The sequence below is a fragment of the Symphodus melops genome, assembly GCF_947650265.1.
Source record: "Symphodus melops genome assembly, chromosome: 7".
In the NCBI taxonomy this organism is placed as follows: domain Eukaryota; kingdom Metazoa; phylum Chordata; class Actinopteri; order Labriformes; family Labridae; genus Symphodus; species Symphodus melops.
The window spans coordinates 9,741,753-9,769,434 of NC_136697.1; the positions used below are offsets into that span (position 1 = coordinate 9,741,753).

Consider the following 27,682-nt stretch of genomic DNA (forward strand, 5'->3'; position numbering starts at 1 on the left):
TGCACATCGTCTCCCCAGAGCAAGCGCGTGAACTCTTCCTCCTCCTTCTCCTCTTCCTCCTCCTCCCCCTCCCTCGTCGTGCGCTCTGGTCCTCCTCTGCGCGCTCTGGGTCTCGCCTTGGACAAACTGCGGCGGAGCGCTGGATCACGAAAAGTTCGCCAAATCGTTTTTTTTTGTGGGTTTGGGGCCGGAGTGGTTCGGTGTTAATTTTTCAGGGGATTGGGGTGTTTTATATGTTTTAACTTTTTAGTTTTTGCGTAGTTCAAACATGGAGACTCTCAGAAGTCTCCTCACGCTGCTGTGCGTTTTCATGGCTGGGGCTCAATTGCAGACAAGAAACAAGTTTGCGGGTAAGTTTATGGAAAATATCCCAAATCTTCCCAGGAAACGTATACAATTTTTTTCTATTTTGATATTATAGGCTATTGCATGTTAAGGTCTGTGTATGAATGTAACATGTCTTATACTAAAGCGTTTGGCTGCTGCAAGAGTGAGTCCAGATGTTCCTTGTCTTGGGGTTGCATACTTCTCAGAGTCTGAGGACATTTACTAATCAACAGCACCGACTCACATAAAACTGAAAATAAGACTAAATGATGAAAGTAGCTTAGCCCACCCCGAGTAGGCCCTTGTTGCTCTTATATGGGTCCTTATGGGCCTGAATCTTAAACATAACGTGATGTAAGATATGCAAGTGCAAAAGAACTAGAGCAGGTGATTGTACCTCAGGCCTTGTTTCACTGCCTGCATGCTGAGCTACATATAACATGTAAAAGTGTAAATTCAGTCAGCCACTTCATGAATACTGGCAGTGAGTACAGGCCTGCACCTGTCATGCTTCTACCTGCATGAAGGTGTGTAAATCAGCCTCTTTGGTACCCAGTGTGGTGCAAGATGCTGCATGTAGGCCTGACGTCTGATGCTGCTGTCGTGATGAATGTGCTGACGTAACACTATTTCTAATTCTAAATGAGTCATAGATTTCACTTTGTTTATTTGATGCTTTTTTTTCTGACAGCCATCTTTGTTTGTTTGTTTGTTTGTTTGTGAACAGATTGTCCAGTTGACCTCTTCTTCGTTCTGGATACGTCGGAGAGTGTGGCCCTCAGACAGAAACCTCCAGAGTTCTATATCGGACAAATCAAAGCATTCACCAATCGCTTCATTGATGAACTGAAGGACATGTAAGAGCAATGCACCCCACACAAAAAACATTTACTGAGATTCGTTCACATTTGCTACATATTAAAGGAGCATGAGGTGGTTTAAAGACACCACAGTATTTACAGGTTAAGCTCTTCCATTGAAACCCATGGAACCTGCTTGTTCCTGGCCTTGCAGTAAAAATACACATATTGTATGGGACGTTGTGACATCACAGGTAGTTTCAGGTGCAACAGCACAACAGACCTGAGAGCACACCCAACCACACCCATCACTGATTGAAACATTTAACCACACAGGCCATTAAGACACTGTTCAATTCAAACCAAAGTGTTCTGATTCATTATTTTTAAACTACTGAAAGTTAGGTTATTATGTCTCATATTTGTATTCAGTCTTCACAGGTTTTGAATGTTACATCAGACTCTACACTGTAATAATGTGGAGCTGGCCCATAAATTTACATTCTTTATGATTCATTATTTAACCTCTGTGATGTATAGGCTATAACCGTGCATCCATCACTACTGATGTTTTATGTTTTACAACTGTTTTTTGGTTTCACAACATTTAGCTCTACTCAAAACAACAAATCAACTGATACGATTAACATGCTTTGTAATACCATAATGACATGACCACAACAGCGACATGGTTGAAGTAGTTTTTGAGATGACTATAGTGTACTTTATATTCATATTGATCCAGGCGCCATCGCTGTGACCGCATCCTGACATGGAACTCAGGAGCTCTGCACTACAGTGACGATGTGAAGCTGGTGCGCGAGCTGAGCGACATGAACAGAGACCGCGAGGCCCTGAAGAAGAACGTCCTTGACATCGAGTACATCGGCAAGGGCACATACACCGACTGTGCCATCAAGAGGGGCCTGGCTGAGCTGCTTGTCGGGTAAATAGTAACACACACACACACCGGAGCAGATTCCATAATAAGACGTATGGTATCATTTGTAACTGTGTCTGTATGTTTGTGTGTGTGCATGCAGAGGTTCACACTACCATGAGAACAAGTACATCGTGGTGGTGACAGATGGGCATCCTATTACTGGGTACAAAGAGCCATGTGGAGGCGTGCAAGAGGCCGCCAACGAAGCCAGACAACATGGAGTGAAAGTGTTCGCTGTCGCCATCTCACCTGACCAGGAGGTAACACACAGACACACACATGCACATAAACACATGTGCACGAACACACACACACACACACACACACACGCACGCACATAAACACATGTGCACACACAGTTACATACCTGTGAGGACTCATATCAGCCCCTCAGAGGTACCATGAATACAGCAACTAATAAATAGTACTGGTTCAAAGACTCAAGAGGAATTGTTTTGGACACTTCTTATAAGAAGGTTTTGTGACTGTTTTTGATCTTTGCTCCTAACCCTGGTTGAATGTGGGCGGGGCTACGTTAGGATAAGATGTTAAACACATCTGTGGGCAGGGGCTTTGCAGAGAGGTGTACAGGGGTGACATGCCCCCTCCAAATAAATTATTATTGGCCACACGTAAATCCTTCAATGTGATTGGTTAATTGCCTTGCCAGAGGTGGGACTTATGCTGAAATCCACCCTCAGGCGGTGTTGCAACAACCAGCTCATAGTTTTCTGTGTTCAGATGTTTGTTTGCAATTTTTAAAATAATTTAAATTGTGACTTTGGATGGACATTGTTTTGAGTATTACAGATGTATAGGAATGTAAAATGTCCAAAGTCATTAATTTTAAAGAACTATACTCAAAAGAGGAAACACACATACACACGCATGCATGCTCAAAGCACACACATACACACACATATCTAGACACGCCCACTTGTTCAGGTGAGAAAAAAGAACAGCTGACATCAACTTTAAATGAGATGCTTATAAGGTAAATATCAGTGGATGTGTGATGTATGTAAGTTTATTGTGGGAATAAATTATACTGTTTTTAATGTAGGCTGCATGAAAATTATGTTCATGTCTGAAAGATTAGCAGCAGCATGGTCAGAAGCATCAGACAGCATATACAGAACTGTAGTAGGTTCTGTATTCATATATGTGTTGATGGTTTTTTATTTGTGCATCTCTCCAGGACACCAGGCTGTCACTCATCGCAACAGGTCAAACCTACAGACAAAACTTCACAGCAGCAGACGACTCTAGATCCACACACATGGGAACCATCAGAACCATCATTGAAATCATCGTATGGTTCCAATTCTTCTCTTCTCTTTTATTTTCTTCCTCTCCTCTCCATTAATGTCTCCTTTCCTCCCCTTTAATGTCTCCTCTCCTCTCCTATCATATCCTCTCCTCTCCTTTAATCTCTGCTCTTCTTTAATCTCTCCTCTCATATATAGACATAGATCAACATTTGGGTTTTAAACTAATATTGATTCTTTTTATTTTTTTTCAGACAAATGAGACGAAAGATACGGTATGTTTCATTTTAACACATTTTCTATGTAACAATCAAAATTATTAGATGTGAATTCTTTGAGGGTTTCGGCAAAATGTCCTAAAATCTCAATAACTGAAAGCAAACTGACGCTTTGTCTTTTGTTAAGTTTCTTTTTTCTTTTTTTTTTTCATCTCAGGGAATATTCAGGGAATATTCCTTTAATTTCCCTTTTGACACATTAGAAATAGTTTATGATGAGTTTATCTGATACATCTTGAATCAGACAAACTGTTGTATACAGACTTCATGTCAGGGCATTCAAATGTTTACAAACCTTATTTCTCCACTTAACCCAGTTTGAGGCCTCTGTTGTTTATTTAGTGAAATAAATCTGTGAGGAATGTACGGTAGTTGTTTACAGTCTGTGTTTTTTCATTACCTTTCTCTTGTTTCTAAACTCTGTCATGATCAGGAAACAAGGCGGGGTCGAAGTACAGGAAGCTGAAATTGGCTCAAAAAATAAACTGAGATAACAGGGAAACTGCCAAAAACATCGTGACCGCAACTCGACTTAGATTAATTTAAAACTAGATGATAAAGCATATAGACAGACAAAGACACTGTTCATGCTTTAATGTGTTCATATTGTTCTTTTCTTTTTTTTTTCAGTGTTGCTCTTTCGACTGCAATGTAAGTATGTCATTTATGACCTTTAACAGCTAAAATTCTCCCTACTTGCAGTCTTAATTCAACTGTTTCATGGTTTGTTTCCTTTCTTTTTGTCTGTAGGCTCCAGGAGGGCCTAAAGGACCAGGAGGAGACCTTGGCTCCAAGGTGGGATGACACACTGTATAACAAAGCATGTGAAAATGTATTAAACTCCCATCGTAAACAATGCACTGAGTGAAATTTCACCAAAGTCCACAGATGTAAACGATGCTTCTTTTTTGTCTCATTTTAGGGAGAATCCGGTAGACCAGGAATGCCCGGAGAGAAAGGAGATGTTGGTAACATAGTAAGTGACCTTTCGCTCCTCCATCAAGTATAACAACTCCGTCCTGATTTGAACGGACATGCAAAATAATGTCTTGTTGGGTTTTTCACACAGGTGTGATGGAAATAAAAACTTGGATGATCTGATGTGTCTTTTTCTCTGTCACAGGGCAATGTGGGAGATCCTGGTCCTGTTGGCTACAGTGGAATGAAGGTAAAGACACTCTTTATTAAAAGTAATGGTTATTCATACGGCGCCACAACTTAAAATAACAAGAGAGACTTTTCCATAGCAATAAACGTCTTGCTTAATTAATGAGTTGATCTGAGAGGAGCAATACATAAACTGAAACAAAAGTTTGCAGAGACAAATTTAAGTAGTGTTTCCATAATGTTTATAGTTTCAGTTATTTTATTCGCTGCTGTTGTCTTTTGGTGGTTTTGTCTTCAGCTATATCTGCAAAATTACGTTACGTTACAATACCTCACATTATGTTATTTTTTTATTACTCCACATTACGGTACATCTGTTACGTTACTTTACAATGCCTTACATATGCTAACATATGCTACGTTACTTTGTTACTTTAGTTTAAGCTACATTATATTATGCTATGTTAGCTAACATTACGTCACGCTACATTGCGTTACTTCATATTAATGTTTTTGACCTGTTTAATATATAAGGAAGCAGACATTTGCAAATAGAAGTCTGACTCCTTATGTTTAACTTGTTTCATGCTATGATTTTGATTCTTGTGTTTTTCTGTTTCCAGGGAGATCGCGGTGGCAGAGGAGAGAAGGTATCAAAAGTATTCTTGAAGAAGATGAACTGTTAGTTACAAGACTGCTGGGCTGTTTAACTCACCAGCTGGCTCATGTCTTTTGTTTTCCTGCAGGGTGAAAGAGGACACAAAGGTTACAAGGTAAGAACCTTTATTTTATTTTAATTTTACAGTTGTTTGATGCTTTTCTTTTGGAGATTGCTCTTAATAAATATTGGCTAAATGAATCTTTCTCTATTCTCTTGTTTTCAGGGCGATAAAGGTCAAAGAGGAAATGATGGAGTTGATGGACGCAAGGTGAGTAATAGACCTGAAACATCCATAATAAAATCACTTCCCCTTCTTTTTTTTATTTATTGCTGTTTTTATTTCTGTTAATTGTGAATCTCTTGTTGTCCTCGTTAGGGTGAAGCTGGTTTCCCCGGACTTGCCGGCTGTAAAGGATCCCCTGGATCAGATGTATGTCCTATAACTCAAACTCAGATTAATCCCTCTGTTATGGCCTCGAACTTGGACTACAATCAGAGCTCCACTCAGACTCATGTCATGCATCACAGACAGTTTGAATCACAACCAGATGGGACCCAATCACTAGACGCTAATATAATCTGACAACGATATCAGGTTTGAGGACGGCAAATACACAAGCAGTCAGATGTTAAGGTGTTTGGACACACACACAATTGGTTTCTGTTTTTTATGTCCTACATTTTTTTTTAAAGCTCAGACAGGCCACTTCAGTATCAGCCAGAGGCTCAGACACACAGAGGCCCTCCGCTCTTAATCACGCTTCGTTTACATTCTCTGCTGTCAGATTGTTTAAAAGGAGTCATATAGTCCCACTGTAAACAAACACACACACACACACACACACACACACACACACACACAAATGTATTTGCGTACATGCTCTGCAGCCTCAGAGAGTGTTGTGGCTTCAGCTGCATATAATCATTCGCTGAAACTGTGTCTATGTTTCTACACTTTTAGGGTCTCCAAGGAGAGCCCGGACCAAAAGGAGACCCCGGCTCTTATGGACAGAAAGGAGAAAAAGTAAGACCAGAAAAAGAACATGTTCTAATCTTTCATGTTACCTTCTGGTGGCCTTTAATAAGATAATATCCTCTTATTTCAGGGAGATCCTGGAAGAGACGGAGAACCAGGAAGGCCAGGAAACTACGGTCCACTGGGACCTCTGGTAAATAAAAAAAAAAGAAAGATAAAAGACGAATCAGTACAAATAGTTTCACACTCAGAAGGAAATCTAACACACGAAATATCTGTTTTGTTTCAGGGAGATCCAGGTCCTCGAGGAGCTGACGGGGACAAAGGAGAGCGTGGGGATGATGTAAGTGACAAAGTTGCTATCAACGCCAGAAAAACATCAACGTTTTGTTATCATTAGTAGCTCGTCTGATATCCTGCTGGTGTGTCTGTGTTTGTGTTTTAGGGTGCACCAGGGCCAGATGGACTTCGTGGGGAGAGAGTAAGTTAGATTAAAACAAACTTTGAAGTATTTTGTGAAACAGCAGCCAAAGTACATGTTAACATTGTGTTTTTAAATGTCTTCATAGGGACAACTCGGAGAGAAGGGAGAGCAGGGATCTCGTGGAAACAGAGGACCGAGAGGAGAGCCTGTGAGTGACAAAGGAGGCAAAAAAACTCTAGGAGAACAAATACATGTGTAGAAAACAAGTAGAAGTACTGATTTAACGTCTCATTGAGGTAAATGACAGAAGTGAAGCTTATGTTTTTGTAACTGATGTCAACGAAAGGATTCACTCAGTCAGAACTCATCTTCTTGAGCCGTTGTCCGTCCATTTGGTTTAAAACCTTGAAGTTGTGAAGGTAGTGCACTATGATGGTAAATATTGGTATCTCTTTAATGCCTTAAAAGAACATTTAAGAGCCATGTTTCTAAAAAGCTTGTTTATAGCAAGTAATCAGTTGTAGTATGGTGGTAAAAATTAAAAAAAGACAACAGAACTTGGTGAAGTACTTCAAGTTTTTTCATCCACATGTGAACATCTTGAAACTTGTCTTGAAACCCCCATACCCCCCCCCCCCCCCCCCGAATCTTCCTCCTGCAAAATTCATGGGAAATTCAGTTGAGTCGAGTTAAATACACCCAGAGTGGCTTTAATGAATCACAGACTGTATTTATAAAGTCCGGCTCCATGTTCTCCTGCTGTTCTAACTCTGTTTAAAACTCCTCCTGCTTCTTGTTTCTTTTGTGACAATTTCAAAAGAGTTTTGTTTCATTTTAAAGATTTGGTTCTTTCTCTGCTAGGGGGAACCAGGAACCCGTGGAGACCAGGGGAGGGAGGGCTCAGCTGGCCCCAATGGAGACCCTGTAAGACACACTCAAATATAATCACACACTTTTATACACACACACACACACAAACACACAAACACACACAGGAGCTGCTGTACCATTGTGTGTTAGTCTGTTAGGAGAGTTTCAGGGGAAGAACCACCCACTTTTCTCCCTGGCAGCATCCTTTTTTTCCACAGAGGAGAACTCATGCCAGAATGTGTGTGCACGTTAGCTCTTGTGCATTAGTGTCCATATTTCATGTTGAGGGGAGGCTTGAACAGAGGCGAACCTGGCTGCAGCCCCAGAGTGCTGCCCACTCCTCCTCTCCCCTCTCCTGCTCTCAGCTTCTCTGCCTGGGAACGTCGATACTCACTCTTTCCCCTCTGACTCAATTCTTCTCTCCTTCGGCTCCAGCCAAAGCCTCAGCCCGTTTTTTATTAACAAGGCACCAGGCACAGTAATAATAATAATAATACGTTACAAGTCTTATTTGTGGAGACCGCCGTGATGTCAGAACCTTCAATGGCTCTATTGTGCACCTCCTTCTTCATCAGAGCTCAATGAACATTTATTGAACTGAACAGAACAGAAAACATGGAAGAACTGACAAGATGGGTTTACCTCACACGGGCAGGAAAAAGCTGTACTGCACATGCAGTCATGTGCTGCACATAAACCACCTAAAGCTGCAGTATTCTGCCGTACAGCGATGACTAAGGAGGGTTTCTTTGGAAACTTTTTCTATGTCAACATGACATTGGCAAAAGCACACTTTTTTATTTTGTATTAAGTCTTGAATAAAGTCACATTAGAAGAGCAACAATCATTCAACTTAGTTACTCCTGATTATAGCCAAGTCCAGGTGCTTGCCTTGTAGAGTCTGGCACCAGGGACACAACAGATAGCCTTGAACAAAAGTCACCAGAAAAGGCAGTCCAGAATCACTAAATCATTTCTATACATATACACACCAATGAACTGAAGTAATCATATACTTGGGTCACTTCGTTAATGGCAGCACGCAGCAGCTCAGCTCACCTGCAATCCTCAAGAAAAAGCCCCTCTGGGCTAACTCTTTGAATTTAACAAGGACAATTTCGGTACCATGCTTTGTTTTTTTGTGTACAGATGATTGTTTTAAAGGTATGGAATTTTATTTGAGTAACAACAGTGCTAACTTCATCACTTACGTGTTACCTCAGGCTTCCTGTTGAGTGCTGAACTAAACTTTTTATGCTGACCTCCAGCTGCTGTGATGTACTGTTGTACTTCACGGCAGAGTGATACTGCCTGTCAAATTGAGCCTGTTTATAAATGCTTATGATGATCGTCAACTCATTATTTTAAAAAAAAGTATTATGCAATGCAGTGAATTCAAAACAACACTAAATTAGATTCTTGTAAAGCTATTCAGAGGCAAGCTAGGGTAATTTCTACCACTCATGTCTGCAACAAATACTTTGCATCAGACATCAAACACATTTCAAACAGAGAAATTAAAAGGAGACATTGACAAAACATTCAATCACTTAGAAGATTAAATATGACGTAAACCAAAAGTGAGATGTTCAAATATAAACATAATTTAATAAGCTAACCTTTTGATGTTAGGGTGTTATCTGCTCTGTGGGCCGAAGTTTTAGAGCTTAAAAGTCCTCGAGTCTTTCCTCACTGAGATGGATTTAGGCTCTCAGTGCTCCATCTGTACTCAGAGGAGGCGCCCTGGAAACTCCACAGGAGTGTTGTGATGGTGAAATCAGCCATCGAGTCTCACTGTCCCGAAGGACACAGACTCACCTGCTGTATCACTTAATGGAAATGGATTGTGTTTTACAATCCACCTCAGAACATCTTCCCGAGGATTTAGGCTCACAGTTGGCTCCATGTGTGTTGAGTCACACACCTCACAGTGCTGGGCCAGACTTTCAGATACCCCCCACAGGGGCACCTTACACAGCCCACCTCTCATTGCTGTTGGTCCTGTTTTAAATAAGTTTACAGATGTAGAGAGCCTCATGTTCTCTGGTAGTTGTTCCAAAGGTGAGAGGCTTTGAAACTCTGCTTGGTTCTGATTCAGTGAGGAAAACTAAACGCAGAGGACCTGAGGGGTCTGATAAGGTATTTTGGCCCAAGACCATTTCGTGCTTTATACATTAGATCGAGTAATAGAAGTCAGTGGAAGTTTGTCTTTGTGCTGTTCTTTGTTCTTTTTTTAAGCAGCATGAGTTTAATGTCTTTGTTTTTGTAGAGTGTTTTAATAGTCTCTCATTAGAGGTGTTGTTGTTGTTTTCAGGGCGAGCCTGGCAAATCAGGGGCTCCTGGCTACAGAGGAGACGAAGGCCCACCTGGTCCAGAAGTGAGTCCACACAAGCACACACACACACACACACACACACACACACACACACACTTAATTATTAATTAGCGTACACATGTTTAATACCCCAAAAACAAGAACTAAAACACAACTTTGTGCCTAAGGGTGCGGTTATACTGGACATCCGTACCGTGCTCGAGCACGCTTCATCCATTAAATCCAGTTTGTTGGACCAGTGTGACCACTCTGTTCTGTGCTAAGGCACAGTATACTTCCTTCTTCATGCACGCGGGTGAATAAAAAATAAAATAATCCAAACAAGCCACAAAGTAGCGGTCATGTTCTCTGTAATCACACGAGATTCCTTTAGACTCCTTTACAAAGTCAGTAAAGTAGCTGTCAGTCTCTCCGTGTTGATCGCCGATGTGCAGGAGCGGACTTGGCTGCGCATCCCTCTTTTATTTTTTTCACTCGAGTCCGCCCATATGTAAACTGAGCATGCTTCATAACATATAGCCTACATGTGCTGTAATACGAAGTTATTCCTCGTGTGACCGCGCCCTAGTCACTTTGGGTTTTTCAAAAGATATATTAATTGATGATTTTGTCCAACCTTGTCTCGTCTGCTTTAAGTGCGAGAGGCTCAGTCTGGATCAAGTCATCAGAATCTAATGAAAGCCAAGTATTTGTCCATTAAATTCTAACAAACCCAGACCCACACAGTCCTGATGTAATAGATTAAAGTCTTTACAAACAAAGACATCCTTTTAACTGATATCATGAATCCTTAATGTGAAGAAGAACTAACTTATACAAACACTTTTTATTAGTTTAATGTGTTAAACTCTGAAGTTATCAGCGAAAGATGTTTGCTTTTTAGAAAATATTTAGAAAACCAAACATTTGAAGTCGCTCTCTAAATTTTTGAAGGCTAATTCAGAGGAGCAGCATCTTTGATGTGAATTTGCTCTCAAAGCCAAAAAAAACATCATCAGAAACTGGGTTGTCAGCAATCATGTACATTAAAACCATTTCCAAGTGAACCTTTTGTTATAGCACACAGATTATCTCACTTTTGTTCCAGTTCGCCGACACAGACAGTTGCAGAAACTGACTGTTGCATAACTTCAAAGTCGCTGTGAAACATGAGGACTGCTTTGCTCCCACGCACACACATACAGTACAACACACAAGTGCCTTGAGAGAATCCAAATGTTGAATTAAACACATGCCATGTCACATTTCACATGTTTTTAATCGGGTGGTTTCTTTTAACTCGCAGGGACCCAAAGGACCGAGAGGAATCAAAGGAGCTCCAGGAGACAGAGGCCAGCTGGGGGAGAGGGTGAGTGTGAGAGACACAGAGGAGGACACAGATGTGTGCCATTCATCATATTCCCTGTCAAGTGTGTGTGTGTGCGTGTGTGTGTGTGTGTGTGCGTGTGTGTGTGTGTGTGTGAAGGGATCTTTTAATGTTTTTCTTTGTATATTTCAGGGAGAAGATGGTGTACAAGGAAACGGCACTGCAGGTTGTCCAGGTTTTCAGGTACGTTTGTGTCCAAGAGCTCTGCAGAAGTCTGTCAGTTCCTTTATTGGTATTTTAACTGAATGTGACGTCATTTCATTGACCTTTGTATTTACAACTAAGTCCATATGGATATGTACGTAAGTCATAATATTTGATTCAAACCTTTTGAACGGCAAAATGAGAAAATCTGCAAATTTCTTCCTGTAATATTTTGCAGAATAAACACAAGACAAATTCTTTTCATTCTGAAACTAGAAATATGAACAAAATATTGATCAAAACTTAATGAGGTGCATCAAAATATTTAAGTGCATCACGTTTCTTTAATTTGTGAAACACAAAGGTTGTGTACCTTTTATAAGTTCTTCTATTATGGTTTAATAACAGAATCATCAGAGAGCAGCTGCACAGTGCTAATGTAATGTAGAAGATCAGGATTTGAAAGATGATTTCTCTTTTGACTTGATGAAGAATAAAGGCTCTCGCTAACAGTCTTTATGCCGGAGTACTGTACAAGCTATCATGTTAAAGCTCTATTTTCTAGAATGAACAGGAGTCCATGCGGATCATACGTTGTGTTGAATCCTGAACATTGCTGTCTTTTTCAGGGTTATCCCGGGTCTCGTGGAGACTCTGGCGAGCCGGTAAGTTATCTGTCCAATTCCTTTTAAGAATTTAGAGGCACAATATGTCAGTTCAGTTCAGAGTGCTCATTGGTTGGTTATAGGAAGTTTAGTGAATGATAGATTCATCTCCCAAGCACACTGCATTAGGTTATTAGTTGGTTTGGGTTTCACCTGTTCAAACAGTCCTCTGTGGTCTAAAAGAAACATCTGTGCTGTGGTCAGAATAAAACATGAATCAAGCACCAGAGCAGGTTTGTGACCCTGTAGAAACCAGCTCTCTCAGAACGCTCCATTTTGGTGTGTGTGTCTCTTTAAACCCCTGACTTTTAGACATCACTCCTCTGTAGAGACAATAAAAATGGAGGATCTACACAAAAGTTTAGCTCTAGTCTGGGGTGGAGTCAACGGGTGGAGAGAACAGGGGAGGGGAGGGTTTTATTTTTTAACAGAAGCCAACTTGTGATGTCACAAACTTAGAGAATTTGGACTTGTGAAGACCACAAACAAAAGACTCGATGGATCAATTTCACATTTTGTGTGTCGATAGACACTCAAAATTTTCATAAAATGTCGCCTTCAAACATCTGTGTTGAACTGCATAAAAACAGCTAATAATCAAACCATGCTCAATTGTTATCTCACCCTGTGACCTTCAGGGCAATAAGGGAACCCCTGGACCCAAGGGAGACGACGGAGAGCCCGGAGATCCAGGCCCTGATGTGAGTCTTGTTCTCATTTTTATCTCCTCTCGCTCTGTTTTCTGGCAGAGAGTAGCCTCAGGATGTGAGTCATACTTCTTGGTTTATGGGCACAGTTACATATTTATTGCTCTTCTTGCAGTATTGAACAAAATGTTTCTTCTTTTTAATTTCTGTCTTATATTTAGTTTTTAGTATCAGACCCTCACATTCTTTACTGTTGTTTGTCTCAGTCAATCCATCTTACTCTCACACTCTCCTTCTGTACTGCAGCTGGAAATGCTTTCTGATGTGTGGGTGTGTGTGTGTGAGTGTAGGTGTGTGTCTGTGTGTGTGTGTGTGTGTGTGTCATTGGGGAAGAGGGCTTTGAGCTGATGCAGCTGTGTGTATGTCGTTGTCAAGGATACCAGGAAATGAACAGAAACGATGGAGGGACTACATTACTCTTTTAGTGAGTCTGTGTGCATTTGTTTGTGTGTGTGTGTGTGTGTGTGTGTGTGTGTGTGTGTGTGTGTGTGTGTGTGTGTGTGTGTGTGTGTGTGTGTGTGTGTGTGTGTGTGTGTGTGTGTGTGTGTGTGTGTGTGTGTGTGTGTGTATGATTGTTAATTTGAATGTGGAGACCATGCGTGTGTGACCAGCCGTGTCCTTATAGCATGTCAGGCGTAAGATTTTAAGCCCGGGGTCAACTTGGTCGTGTTTACATTGAAATTGCAGCATTTCCAGGGTTCTGAGTTTGGTGGTGTAAACACTTCTGCACATGTTTGTACTTTTCTCTCATCCGTACGACAAAGAATGCTTAGCTCTCTTTTTTCAAAGCCTTCACTTTACAGTGTCAGATCAGTTAGCCTCTTGTGTAGATTAGATGAGATTGTTGCCCAAATGTTTATTTTCTCAGTTTTCTTAACTTTTTGGGCAGCATTTTTGCAGGAAAAATCCCATAACCTCTCTAAAGATCATACATCTAAGCCTGATTGTGAAGCACCCGAACCACCCACTCAAATCATTCCCGCCAAATGAGTCAGTTTAGAGGAAACCATTTTGGAATAAAGTTGTAAAGGCTACTGGTGGTTTTTGCTCCATTTCATTTTTTCTGGATGGGTTTTCTAACTGAAATATAAACAAGAAAAAACGTGCATCAACCAGGCTACGGGATTGTGGTTGTCTTTGGAAAGTAGTGGTCAGAAAGTCAAATGAATGAGCTAAAACCAAGCGCATGGAAGAGGGCGTGGCTTTAAAGCAAAAGTGACATGGTGGCCAAACGGTGAGACTGTGACTTCTGGGTCAGTTACTTGCTAAAGAGATCTTTTCCCTTCTACTTTCTGTGACAAAGAGATGTTTATTTATTCGTAGTATACACAACCAATGAAAAACATTTAAAAAGCCTTTTATAATCATTAAGTTGTTGAGTTGTCAAATTAACTTAATTTAGGAATAATGCGTCAGTGACACAGGTGTTAGGAGATGCAGGTGGGAGGGTCCCATGATTCAGATCTTTGACTGAATCATGAACTAAGGTTAGTTAAAGACCTTAAACTGAGCTCTCACTGGAACCTTTGAAAGGGAATCTGAATGACTTTAGATGTCCTGCCTAATCTTTGACAGTCTTTTAATGTATTATAGTCCTGTATCTAATATTACAGCTGTGTGTATCGCTGCTCATTGTTTGTTAGTAACTTTGTTTACTGTGCTGCTGCCTGTCTTGGACAGGAAACTCTCAATGATACATTAAAATCTCAGCGAGTTTTCCTCTGGTAAAATAAAGAAATGAATCATGGTTTAGTAGGGAGAGGGAAAATCTAGTCTGGGTACCAACGTTTCGCCCAGATCCCAGATGTCTGATAATGTAAAGATTGGTAAGATCCAGACTTAAACCTTTTGTACATTGCTCAAATTCAAGTGGTGCCTAAAACAACATTGAAGAAAAGTTCCTCTCAGGAGCTTTAAGAGTGAGAGTAATAAGTAAGAGAAGAAAAAAAGGAGTCGGAGCATTCAGACCATTTTCGCTCCTGAAGCTAACGTTAGCAAACATCCTGAGGCAGAGAGAACTTAATAGGAACCATCTCACCTCAAGTCCATGTAGAGATGGAAACTTTACTGTAGTGACCTGGTTTACACCCGTTTCTCATACAGACTTTTTAAGCATTCTGCTTTAATTTTTTTTGCTGCAGAGCTGTTTTAAAGCTTGTGGTCTTTCTTTGTATTGTTTATGTTTACTGTCACCATGAGATCACATGGTACATGCATTAATCACATTAATATCCGGTGTTGAGCCTTCTTTTCATTAAATTAAAGTCGGTGCTTTGTGTTTCAGATTACAAACCACTTTTTATATTTTATAGAACTTCAATTTTAAATTGGTTAGGATTTCACAACTTTTCTAAACTGACCTGACTTTGGTCAAACTTTTTTTCTCTCTCAGTTTTTTTGCCCCCAGGCAACTTTCAAAAGAGTAATCAGGGTCCTGCCTCTTGGTCTGGTGTTGCTAAATACACTAATAGCTAAAATGTGCAAAAATCCCCCACAGTCTAGTTTCACATGCAGCTAGCAGCCCTTTAGCTTAGCTTAGTTCTGCACAATGACTGAAATGTGGGAGCCAACAACTTCTCGCTTAAAATCTGCCTACAAGGGCTTCTAGTTATGACATTTTGCCTTTTTAATTTTTTCAACCATAGATAATGTCTCGTAATATTACAACTTTTTATGTTCTTCTCTTAAATGAAATATCCCTTATCTTCTCTCTGCAGCATTCACTTTGGTCAGTCTTTCATAAGATGTTAAATAAGTTACCATATTTGGTCCATCTCAGTGGAAAAAGTGAATCTATCCACTTTTCTCCAGAGGCATTTATCCATCCATTTCTCTGAACAATCGCTGGTTTGTTCCCACAAGTTTAACATCCGGCTGTCACTGTTTGGGAAGAGAGGAAAAGTCACCAGTTTGATTTCAGATGAAGAGACAACAAACTGCCCGACAACTTTTTCTGATCATCTTTTAGCCCTGTCTTTATTGTGATTGTCTTTGTGAGTTAGATTTGTCATTTAAATGGTTAAATATTTCCACACTGCACAGACATGTTGTTTGTTGCCTTCATTTCTCTGGCCAGAGGGGACAGCAGGGTATCGACAGGGTGTGTCGGAGGAGAAGATAAAGGTGGAGACTGACCTTTTGACTTTTACACCTATTTCACTTTTTGACAAACACACTCTGGAATGATAATACACACATCTTCAAAAAGATACGACAATCAGTTACATCTGGCTGTGTGTCATTAGGAATGACGGCATAAGATCAAGGTGTGTGTGTGTGTGTGTGTGTGTGTGTGTGTATGTGTGTGTGAGAGTGTGGATGATATGGTACTTGCTCTTCACATCAGAACGTTTGAAGTTGAGAATGTGCAGTAATTGGAAAAATGTGTTATGTGTTCTTATCCCAGGTTGAAAGTGTGTGTGTGTGTGTGTGTGTGTGTGTGTGTGTGTGTGTGTGTGTGTGTGTGTGTGTGTGTGTGTGTGTGTGTGTGTGTGTGTGTGTGTGTGTGTGTGTGTGTGTGTGTGTGTGTGTGTGTGTGTGTGTGTGTGTGTGTGTGTGTGTGTGTGTGTGTAGGTGTGTATTAAAGTACAGGTGGTTGGCATTACCGTCTCTCTGCACTTCTCTTGTATCTGTCCACTGTACGTACATAGATTTATCACACTCAGCTCAAAGGGCTAAAACATCATACTGTCATGATCTTTGACTGGACAGTGATTTTATCTGATCTTTGCCCTTTACTGCATCTTAATATCGACCTAACATGTTGAACTCAGAGAGACGGTTGGCGATGTTGTAGGACATTGGGAACATTTAAAGATAACATACACCTTTTTAAGGATCAACATACAACATGAGTCTTGAGTCCACACATTTAAAGACATTTCAATCTGTTCTTGGAGCATCAGTAACACATTTGGCTCTCAGTTTGGTACTTTGCTGTGATTGTATAATTCTTTGCAGCTGTCACCAAGTGCCCACATTTCTTTGACTGTGGGAACATGAAACCTAAAGACAGGATAATTTTCCTAAATTGATTTACTGTGTTAACCCTCGTCTTGTGTTAGCTTTCTGTTACCATCTCTTATGTTAACGGGTCGGTTTTGACCCATGTCTTAAATCAGCTGTAAAATACACTGAAAACAATTATCTAACATCCAATTTGTTTCTCATCTCTTGGTTACCTTGTTAGGCTTCCTTATCCATGAAAATATTGGTTTTAATATTTTTGGTGTGGGCCATTGGGCCTTTTTTTTGTCAGTATACCCCTCGATTTCAATTTAAAAAAATGGTAAAATGAACCTCAAGAGAATTGTATAAATAAATAAAAGGTTGTTGTGTTACCTGACTATTACTGAGGGGTATTAGAACACATCTCTTAAATAAATTTGTTTTATTTATTTTTTCATTTTAATAATTTTAACTATAGTAACATCTATGGTGTTACGGGTCAATTTCGACCCATGTATATTTACTATTATTTTTCCATTACTTGGTGGATGTGGGTCCACAACACAAATGCATTATATGCAGATACATCGAGGATGTTGTAAAACACAACACCTATGGCCCTGGGTTGAACATCAGTGGAAGAAGCTGCACCCATGTGTCCCAGACATCCCTGATGGGGGCAAGCATGTCAGATCTTGCTCTGGTTGTCAAATCTGAGGACTCTTGATATCATATGAAAGGTCTGAAGTGACATTGTTGCCTGGAAAATATTTCTACCTGTCGATGCATCCCAGAGACTATCAGTGGCCTTATTGCAGGATCTGTACACTCCAGCAAAAAAAAGAACACCAATATAAGCATCCAGGTATTCCTCATCCATGTCTTTCCACATGTCGCCATGGACTTTTTTTCCTTCAAGGTTTGTCATAGCAATGATGACTCTTTTTAGTGACAATGGCATAAATAGCTCAAAACATGTCTTGATGTCAGTGACTCTCGTCACAGCAAACCTTGAGATTCCAGGGGTCATTTTGATGACATTTGCAGCAGCTACCCTACCATGTAAATCATGATGTAATGAGCTCCAACAGATCTCACCACTTTTGGACTTGAATCTTTCAGCGGGAGTCGCTTCACCACCGGTGACCTCCTCATCAGACTCATCAGATGTGTCTGTGTCTTCTGGATGATACTCCACATTGTCTTTCTCCTCAGAAACCTGTTCATCCGTATCACTATGCTGCTCTGTGTCCACTCCCTCATTTTCAGCAAAAATATTATCCAGAACTTCTTTCACTGTAAATCTTTTTTTCATTTTTGCATGCGGCAAATTGGAGATGTGCACTCTGCAAGTCACCAACTCTATACTGAATTGACCTCACATGTCTGGAAATGCCTGTCGTTGTTTGTTTTGTTTTTGTACTGGATAACAAGGTAAAATGAGAATCCCCTAAAGCTCACATGATTGGGAGAGGAGCTGGCTGTCAATGTGTGTTCAATTTTGGCTCTAATTATTGCTTTATAATCTTATTTTTATAACTGGGTCAAAACCGACCCTAACAACACCAAGGTCATAATTTTAACCAGAGCATTTTACAATCTAGTGAAAACCAAAATAAATGTTTGATTTTGTTGAAATAGAGATTCCTGACAAAGTCAAAAAGCCTTGATGCAAAAAAAAAAAGTTACGTGGTTCTTTTATGCATTTAAAAACTAAAACGGGTCGGTGCCGACCCTAACACAAGACGAAGGTTAAGCTGTTTATTCTCCACACTTCAACACTCAGGATCATAATCTCACAGCGATCAGCCGGCCAGAGAGCAGCAGCTGGAGGGGCTTTAGCTGCTGCTCTCTGCAGACCTGTGTAGAAAAGATCTGACAAGAACTTTTAAGACTTTCTCAGACTCACTGTTCTCTTGGGAGGCTCCTTCAGGTCTACACCGACTGGTGGACGGAGTTAAAATCATAAGCCTCAGTGGGTCATTACTACAGACAAAAAAAATGAAATAAAATTGTATGGAGACAAACATGATTGTTCTGCACAGACTTTGACTGATATACAAACCAGAACACATGTTGTGCATTTATTAACACAAAACAAACATTTCTGTACATCACATTCAATTTTCTCTTATTCTTTTTAAATCACAGAACAGTGAACCAGGACCTCCAGGACCAAAAGGGGCCAAAGGTCACAGAGGATCTGAGGGCAATCCGGTAAGAATACCAAGAAAGCATGGCATGAGCTGATTGTTGTAGGTTTGTGTGCATGTGGATGCATGTTAAGACATGCTGATGTCCACACATGCAGAGAACATCTCCCCCTTTAAACTATTAACCTGTTCATAGTAATAAGTGTGTTAGGTCATTTAACATCTGAAATATTTACAGTTAAAAGTGGCCTATAGGTTGGAAGTTTTACTCAATTACATTACATGGAAACAAACTTAAAACCACAATGGTCCTGTTAAACTCACAAGCTCCACTCAATCAGCATCACCATACCTGACTTCTACCACACCTGTGCAAGCCACACCCCCAACATTGTGAAGACTCGCCCCCTTACCTTCATTTCCCTTTTCTCCCCTCCGAACCAAGCTGCAGGCTGCAGAACAAAGAAACCAAAATTCCTGTTGATTATTTACCTCTGACCAGTGAAAAAGTCGATGCATTATTGATAGAAAAGAATCCACACGGTCAACAGAATAAAAATGTTGAAAGCAAGCATCGGGTCTTGTGTTTAAAGGTGAACCAGCAGTAAGCTCAACCACTAGCTTTTTCAGTTCCCATTAAAGACTTAAGAAGTGGTTTATTTAGGTTTACTTTCAATCTTTCCCTAAACATACCAGGCACTGTTTGGAGGGAAATACACTCCATGCATTTTTCGCACATTAATACACAAGCTGTGCTGTATAGTATTTACGGCACCAGGACTGTAAAAGTCAAACAAAACTGCTGTGCCTGATGAATCCTTATTGTGTTCTGAGCATTGGTAACTGAGGCGTGTCCAGTATTTTTTTTGTCAGTGAGTGGCACTAGGGCACTGACTTATACAGGGGTAGCCCGAAGTGTGATGTGCACACGCCCACGAAGTCGGTTTAAACATAAGCCTTGCCTTTAATGGTGAACAGTTTAGGAAGAACCAATCTCATATAATTTGGTGAAATATTGAAGAGAATATCATCAAACCATTTATAAACTCAATCACTCCATCACTAAATACGATAGCAAACTTTATGTGAGGACATTTTGAAAAAAATTCATAGTGTCGCTCACAGCATGTAGGAAAGATCGGGCAATTCCCTTTCAAACAAAGGCAAGTCAAACTTTTTGGTATTGGATCATGAGAAAAGATCAACGAATCTAAATATAACACGATGCATGAATTCATGTTCTCAAACTGTAACCTTTCACACTTTCCCTTCTCTCTCTCTCCTCCCTTTCCTCCTTGTTCTCTTTGTGCCTCTTTTCTGGCTCGTGTCTCTGCTGCATATTTCTGTATGAACTGTTTGCATCATGTGTTTTTAGGACCGTTTCTCTCAACTACAATTAACTCTCTCTCTCTCTCTCTCTCTCTCTCTCTCTCTCTCTCTCTCTCTCTCTCTCTCTCTCTCTCTCTCTCTCTCTCTCTCTCTCTCTCTCTCTCTCTCTCTCTCTCTCTCTCTCTCTCTCTCTCTCTCTCTCTCTCTCTCTCTCTCTCTCTCTCTCTCTCCCCCCCGTGTGTTTTCCTTTGCGCACACATGCGAGCTACGCTGGCATCTTTGTCACAGAAAAGAATGCTCTTAAACTGAGTTTCAATGTCTATTAAAACCAAACAGATGGTTTCCCTGCAGCTGAGTGGAAACAAAACAACAGAATTCTGTGGTAATGAACTTCTGTAAGATTCACATGCTGTGTTGCAGAAAGATAGCGGTGCACAAAGTGTGGGTGTGGATGTGGGTTCAGTGACTGAGGGATTTTGGTTTGCAGTCAAAGGAGGAATGGTTTTCCAAAGAAATGACTTTTTTTTTAAATTCAAGTTAAAAACATTCTTCCAGGACTAGCTCTCTCATCCTGAAGTCAGACCAGACACACTTTTATGAGGTCTTTTTTTTTTTTAAGCAGATAAACACATATATCAGAGAGAAGAATCTGCCAGTCCCCTTATCTTTTTTTTCTCATTCATTTTCCTTTTCTCTGCAGGGACCTTCTGGGCCTCCCGGACCACCAGGAACTGATGTGAGTACACAAAAAAATTCAATCAGTCCACTTAATCAAGACCTTCGCCCTCTTTTATGTTGATAAAAACCACAGACTTAACTCCCTCCCTGAGGCTGTGCTAGTCTAAACCTGATACCGGGCATTCACTCCAAACACGTACATCTAATTTCCTGAGCAGAAAAAATGCAGCCTTTCAGCGGCTTTATCATGTTTTATTCTTTTATTTTTAGAGCAGCTCAAAACAGTCATCGACCTGGCTGTGCGTGTTGTCTTTAAAAGTTATGTAACATGATTTAACAGTGTATTGCCGTACTGTAACGTGTACTCCACCTCTCTCTTCAGGAATGTGAAATTCTGGATATCATCATGAAGCTCTGCTGTAAGTTAAACTCTGTGCTCACTTCAACGAACCCTCACTTAAATGAAGCCACATGTACCCAATGCTGAATACTTTGACCTCTTCAACCCAGTCTCTGATTAGCCAAACGTGCAACCCAAACCTGCCGGATGTGAAGGATGTATAGGTAATGTCGTGTTAGGTTTGTTTCTGCTCAGTTAATTAACTTTGATTGTGTTTTTTTTCCCCCTCAATCTATTTTGAATCCCTTCTCAGCTTGTTGTGGTAAGTTTGTGCTGAATTTTAAACTCATTCATCATCATTATTGTTTCTCTTGCTAAAGAGCCTTTATAACATTCCTTGTGTGTTTTTTAATGTGTGTTACCAGAGTGTAAGTGTGCGTCTCTGGACCTTGCGTTCATCGTGGACAGCTCAGAGAGTATCGGTTCAACTAACTTTGCACTCGCCAAAGACTTCATCATCACTGTCGTCGACAGACTGATCAGAGACCAGCAAGTCAAGGTAGAGTCCCTCTCTGAAATGATGTCCTGGGCCCATTTGTCCAAAGTAATATTAAAGCCATCAGTTTGGATCAAATCTTGAAATATGGTTGTTGAATTTTATTTTATTTTCACAAAGTCCCATGAGGTAATCTAATCTTGCTTTTTATCCCCGATAAATGTCTAGTTTGAGTTAATTCCTAAACTTCTGAGTAGGGTTGGGATCATTTTAACCCAAAATTCAGGGTTATCCCAGATAAGGTCTGGATTCAGACTGGATCAGTGGAGCAACACACATTTGGTAGCATACCTTTATATCAAACAAAATATTCAACTGTTATATATAGCAATAGTGCTGTTAATATTGATCTGGTCATCTTTAAAAGTCTGTATCAAGTGGCGCCAATAGCTTAGCAGTAAGGTAGCGCCTCAGGTACGGAGGCTATCATCTCCCCATATTCCCCACTCTCTCTCTCTTCGTACTCTATCCACTGTTCCATCAAATAAAGGCATTAAATCTTTAAATGTACATCTTTAAAAAATGTATGTATTATCTGAATAAGGTCAATCCTTTCATGGGATTCATTGAGAAAGCAACAACGGTGGACTAAATTATCAGATCCTAGATAGCGAAAAGGAAATTCCCAGATCCAAATGGTTTGAACATCAGGTCCCTTGGTTTGGGATTTGATCAAATAGTTTTTTATATCCATTTCTCTTCACCAATTTTCTGTACGATATCCCACATTTAACCTCTGAGGATTGTGTTGTTTATTTAAAATTATCCCCAAAATGTGGCAAAAAGTGTTTTCTGGGATGTTAGGAAATGCAGCTATGAGAACAGACCTCAAAATAGTAAGTGTCAACGGGAGATGCTGTCTCTTGGTTTTGGAACGTGTTTTTATGTCTCTCCAGTGACTCTTCTCTTCCAGTTTGGATATAATTAGTCAGGATGGGTGGGACACAGAAATGTTGACGGAGGAAAACACATGCTTGTAGACATAACACACAACCAGACCAAAACACACGGTCACCATGCAATGCTTTTCTTTCCAGTTTGCAGCCAATGAGTCCAAGGTGAGTGTAGTCCAGTACAGTGGATCCCAAGCACAGGAAGTGGTCCAGCTGGGCAGCACGGTGAACACCCTCGCCGACTTCAAACAGTGAGTTCACGTGCCTTCAAGCAACCAGCCAGGCTCGATCTCTGACTGTACCGTACCTCTGCTGAAGAGATTTCATTTCAGGGCTTCGGCTTCAGGTTACAAATGTTCTCCATGTGTCAACTCTACATCAGCCTCACAGCATTTTGTGGGAAGTCTTCAGTGTTTTAGTAATACATTCAGAATCCTCCCAAGGGATGACTGGGCGCATGAGCATGTCGTTTCATTAGAAAATCACAGCACCAACAACTGGCTTGGCATATATACTAAAGCGTTATTTACAGTAGATGTTTAGCCGTGTGCACGGTTGTTATCTTTGTCTTTGTCGTCTGAATGCAGAACTTTTTGGTAAAGAAATAGGACTCTTTAAGTCCCCATGAAACCTCCGTGTGTTTGATCTCTGTACAAACAGAAATGACCAAAGTGACTGTGCTGTTAGGGGGAAGTAATCATAAATGTGTTTAGACGTTATCTGGAGATTCAGGTTGATGCATTCTGATCCACACTGAATAATATAGGGAAAGTTTTTGCTTCTTCTTCAGAGTTGTTCTTCAGCCAACATGTGAGTCATACACACGGCCTGGTTACAATACAAACACACCGCAGGTTTTTGTCATAGCTGAAAAACCGCTTAACTGTGGATGAAGGCAGAGACTGAAGGAAGGCTTTGTTTGGATGTATCCGAACACACTATCTTCTATTTCTGATTTTATTTCTGATTCTATTTTTTCACCAACATAAATCTCCCTCACTGTTTGATAGATTGTTTTTTAAATAACGAAGTCTCTAGTCTTGGCTGAATTGGTGACAAAACTGTTGGCTAATACTACATATTTAGAGGTTTTGATCACATTTGACATAGGCTAACCATTTCCTGCTCACAGTCTTTGTGCTAAGCTATAGCTAAAGCATAATCAAAAAAATAAATAAATAAAGATTTGACTTATTTTTGACAGTTCATTGTGTGTGTGTGTGTGTGTGTGTGTGTGTGTGTGTGTGTGTGTGTGTGCGTACAGGGCGGTGAAAGACTTGAACTGGCTGGCTGAGGCCACTTACACAGGCGAGGCTCTCGATTACGCTCTGAAAAACACGGTGAAGTTGATGACAAAGGAAAACCGCGTTGTTCTGGTTCTCACCGACGGACGCTCTGATATTACCAGGGACAGGGTTCCCCTCAACGTGCTCTGTGGTAACAACGTCCGGGTGAGTAGAATACACATGGAGAGACGTAGTAAATGCTCCAAAACTGATATACTAAACATATAAACATCTCTCCTCCTCTTCAGGTGGGCGGTTTAGGAATTAAAGACTACACGGGCCGTAATCCCAATCAGGAGCAGCTGGAGGATGTGATCTGTAAAAATGACCCAAAACCCGGCTTTTCTTTTGTCCTGGACAACTTTGCAGAGCTGCTCGATGACACTTTCCTGCAGAACCTCACAGAAAGTATCTGTAAAGGTAAACATACAGACATAAGTGCAGAATATTGTCTGTAATTTTAATGTGTCAAAGTTTATATATAAACTACAATTAAACTGATTTTACCTGTTTTGTTCTCCCTTTCAGATAAGAAGTGCCCAGACTACAAATGTCCCAGTAAGTCTGTTTTTCATCTCCAATAATAAGAACTACACATAGGGCTGGCCTCTTACTTCAGTAGTATCAGGATAGACACCAGTGTTGGTATCTCCAACACAGCCTAAAATACGACTGCAGCCAGACCGACAGCTGATCCCGAGCTGAGCTATAACATTGACTAAGGTCTTTTACCTGCTGTCTCGAGATATCATTTGTCATGAATTGGCGCTGTACACACCAATTATCTCTACTGCTTTTCCCATTTGGGCTTGCCAAGGGAGATCCTAGCTCTCATTGGTACGCACTGGACTGTTTGCGAGTCAATCACAGGGCTGACATACAGAGACAGCCAACCAGCCACACCTACATTCACTCGTAGGTCTTTTGACTGTGGGAGGAAGCTGGAGTACTCAGAGGGATTGTTACTTTATTATTTGAATGTTACGCCATCCTAGTACTGTTCAGCTCCCCTTCTTAAATGGTGTGCATTTATATGACTAAAGGCTTAGGAGGATGCAGAGTTCAACACTGTAAGCATCCCTTTGCTTTGAACTGGAAATGTTCATTTCTTTTTTAACTGTTTAGTGGTTGCTATCTGTCTTGTCTGCCATCTCTATAATGAATGAAAACAACTGTTGATTAGATTAATTATGTCTGTTTGTGTTTTGCAGTCAAGTTCTCCAGCAGTGCCGATGTCTTGATCATGATGGACAGTTCAGCCAGCGTGGGCCAGAAGAATTTTGAGATGAGCAAGACCTTTGTCCATCGTGTGGCCGAGCGTTTCCTGAAGGCGGAGAAAAGCAGGGGAGCGACCGTCAGGGTGGGTCTGGGTCAGTACAGCCGAAGCGCCCGCATTGAGCAGGCCTTGACCGACAACCTGGAACTGTTGACCAATAAAACCATGGAAGCCACCTTCCAAAATGATGGCACCAACATGTTGGAGGCCATGGAGGTTGGGATGAAGAATCTACGAGGCCGTGGGGATGCAGCTGGAGGCGGGAAGAAGCTGTTGCTGTTCTCTGATGGCAGGTCTCAGGCCATCACCCAGCCCTTGTTGGAAAAGCGTGTTAAAGAGTTGTCGAGCGCTGGTGTGGAGCTCTTTGTCATCTCTGTTGGCAGCCAAGTCAATGAGGCCAACCTGCGCACTCTGGTGAGCAGGGGGCGTCCAGACGACATCACCTACGCCCAGCGCCACATGTTCCGTGTCCCAGACTACCCCTCTCTGCTCCGCGGGGTCTTCCACCAAACCGTCTCACGCAGGGTTTCTTTGCCTTGAGCGCAGGTTCTCCAACAACAGGACCAACACGCTTTAGATTTATAGTCCCATTATAAATATCCAGTCTCACTCATTTACAATACACTGTGTTTGAGTATTTTTTGAAGAAGAAATGTCACAAACGACAAATGATTGTGTGGCAGAAAAAATGGAAATGTCTATGAAATTCTTTTGGAACTTTTTTACCCTGAGCTTTTCCTCCAGGCAGACTATCTCAGGCAGGGATCATTAAAAGATAAACAAAGTGATGGTGCTAACCTAAACTACACTTGAGTTTGGAGCTTGTTTTGATAGTTCACAGCTGGGAGGAATGGCTGCCTGCAGGGCAATGCTCAAGGTGGAAAAAGTCCCATATCAGAAGGGGTTGTTTCAGTCCTGGAAAGCTGTCAGTGTTAGGCACAAATAAAACCAAAATTCTTCTTTTGTTAAATGCATGGAGCTGGTTTCTTCTCAGGTATTCTGCATCCCTGCATCACCCTATCATCCCTGTATGAACTAGTCTGACCGGACTTTGATTACTTTAAGTTAAACTCGTCTGGGTTAAAAATGGCTCAACAGGGCTAGGTGTCTCAATTTAAAGACTTTGTGTTGAGGATTTAATGTGGACTAGTCTATGTAGCTCTTACCACTCTTTCAAGTGGTGTCAGGTTTGTTGGTGTCTTAGTTTTACTTAAATCTGTGAATCTCAAACACGCACACAAGTGTTTGACGCTGGACCAAAATTATTCTTAATTTGATCACTGTTTGTTTTAGGTTTTGTCCTATTAAAGATAATTCAAAAGTCAGTAAAACTTCAGTAAAACCTCAAACCCGACATCACTTGAAAGTATCATGAGATCATCAAACCGACATCAAAAAACAGGACATGACATCAGTCAGACTCAAACAAACCCCATCTGATCTTCACCTGTTACTAATGAGTACCCACCAGCTGGATTCAACATGTGTAATTCTGTGTGTGTGTGTGTGTGTGTGTGTGTGTGTGTGTGTGTGTGTGTGTGTGTGTGTGTGTGTGTGCGCCTATCTGTGTGTGTATGTCAGCACCTCTGTGTTCATCACATAAATCTATGTGTTTGGAGGGGATTTTTTTATGTGTGGCCTGGGGTGATCGTTCTATAAACAGTTGTGCTGGGGTCACTGGTTCAAATGACAGAAACCTGCTCTTTATTGTCTGTGCAGCAAGGGGCCTCTGTCAAACACACACAGACACACACAAACGTACACCTTCGTATTTCCTCAGTGAGGTAGGAAAACATCTGTTATGGCTGATGTTACAAAAAGACACTAATAGAACTCATAGCATGATTTTCTCTCTCTCTCTCTCTCTCTCTCTCTCTCTCTCTCTCTCTCTCTCTATCTCTCTCTCTCTCACACACACACTCACACACACACAAACACACACACACACTCAAAACAAACGCAAGTTTAAGATCCATGGATTGTCAGCTCCACACCGTCAGTTTTATTGTTATCAGTGTCGCAGAGTCACTGTAATGTTGTTATCTGTGGTGCTATTAGTCTCAGTGTATCTGCCATGTTTTTGAAGAAGATATTTTTGCCTGAGGACTCAAACCTCAGTAATGTTGTAAGAGCTCCTTCAATAAAGGTTGCTACACCAAACTGTCTTTACTCATGTTTGTCTCCTGGGTTGAAAAATGAAGCCAATGTGAAAGTGCATTTCCTCGATTGTCCCCTTGAGACTGGCTACAAAAGCCTGGAAATCCCCATTAAACTTGTGTTAAAAACGTTTTGTTTGTTTGTTTTTAAACTTTTTACAGCAGCAGCATTTGTGGTATCATTCTTTATTTGTGA

General features: G+C 40.9%; 1 protein-coding gene across 1 annotated transcript; it reads left to right on the forward strand.

Annotated features, from left to right (window-relative positions):
• The first annotated feature begins 8 nt into the window (after nucleotides 1–8).
• On the forward strand, nucleotides 9–27,499 carry col6a1 (collagen, type VI, alpha 1). The gene is made up of 35 exons (XM_079348951.1): nucleotides 9–350; nucleotides 1,055–1,184; nucleotides 1,873–2,073; nucleotides 2,171–2,330; nucleotides 3,269–3,382; nucleotides 3,593–3,613; nucleotides 4,247–4,267; nucleotides 4,367–4,411; nucleotides 4,539–4,592; nucleotides 4,740–4,784; nucleotides 5,347–5,373; nucleotides 5,470–5,496; nucleotides 5,608–5,652; nucleotides 5,761–5,814; nucleotides 6,346–6,408; nucleotides 6,491–6,553; nucleotides 6,650–6,703; nucleotides 6,806–6,841; nucleotides 6,930–6,992; nucleotides 7,646–7,708; nucleotides 9,969–10,031; nucleotides 11,275–11,337; nucleotides 11,488–11,538; nucleotides 12,129–12,164; nucleotides 12,803–12,865; nucleotides 18,971–19,036; nucleotides 21,002–21,037; nucleotides 21,362–21,398; nucleotides 21,633–21,641; nucleotides 21,745–21,878; nucleotides 22,913–23,019; nucleotides 24,033–24,219; nucleotides 24,303–24,474; nucleotides 24,583–24,612; nucleotides 25,266–27,499. The coding sequence occupies exons 1-35, from the start codon at nucleotides 269–271 to the stop codon at nucleotides 25,868–25,870; spliced, it is 3,027 nt and encodes a 1,008-aa protein (XP_079205077.1). The 5' UTR covers nucleotides 9–268; the 3' UTR covers nucleotides 25,871–27,499.
• The last annotated feature ends 183 nt before the right edge of the window (nucleotides 27,500–27,682 follow it).

What these genes read in the sequence shown, in the direction of transcription:
- col6a1 (XM_079348951.1), top strand. Translation starts at nt 269, where the DNA reads ATGGAGACTCTCAGAAGTCTCCTCACGCTGCTGTGCGTTTTCATGGCT. An exon ending in GAACCATCATTGAAATCATC is followed by an intron (nt 3,383 to 3,592) that starts GTATGGTTCCAA and finishes ATTTTTTTTCAG; the next exon opens with ACAAATGAGACGAAAGATAC. An exon ending in ATGGACTTCGTGGGGAGAGA is followed by an intron (nt 6,842 to 6,929) that starts GTAAGTTAGATT and finishes ATGTCTTCATAG; the next exon opens with GGACAACTCGGAGAGAAGGG.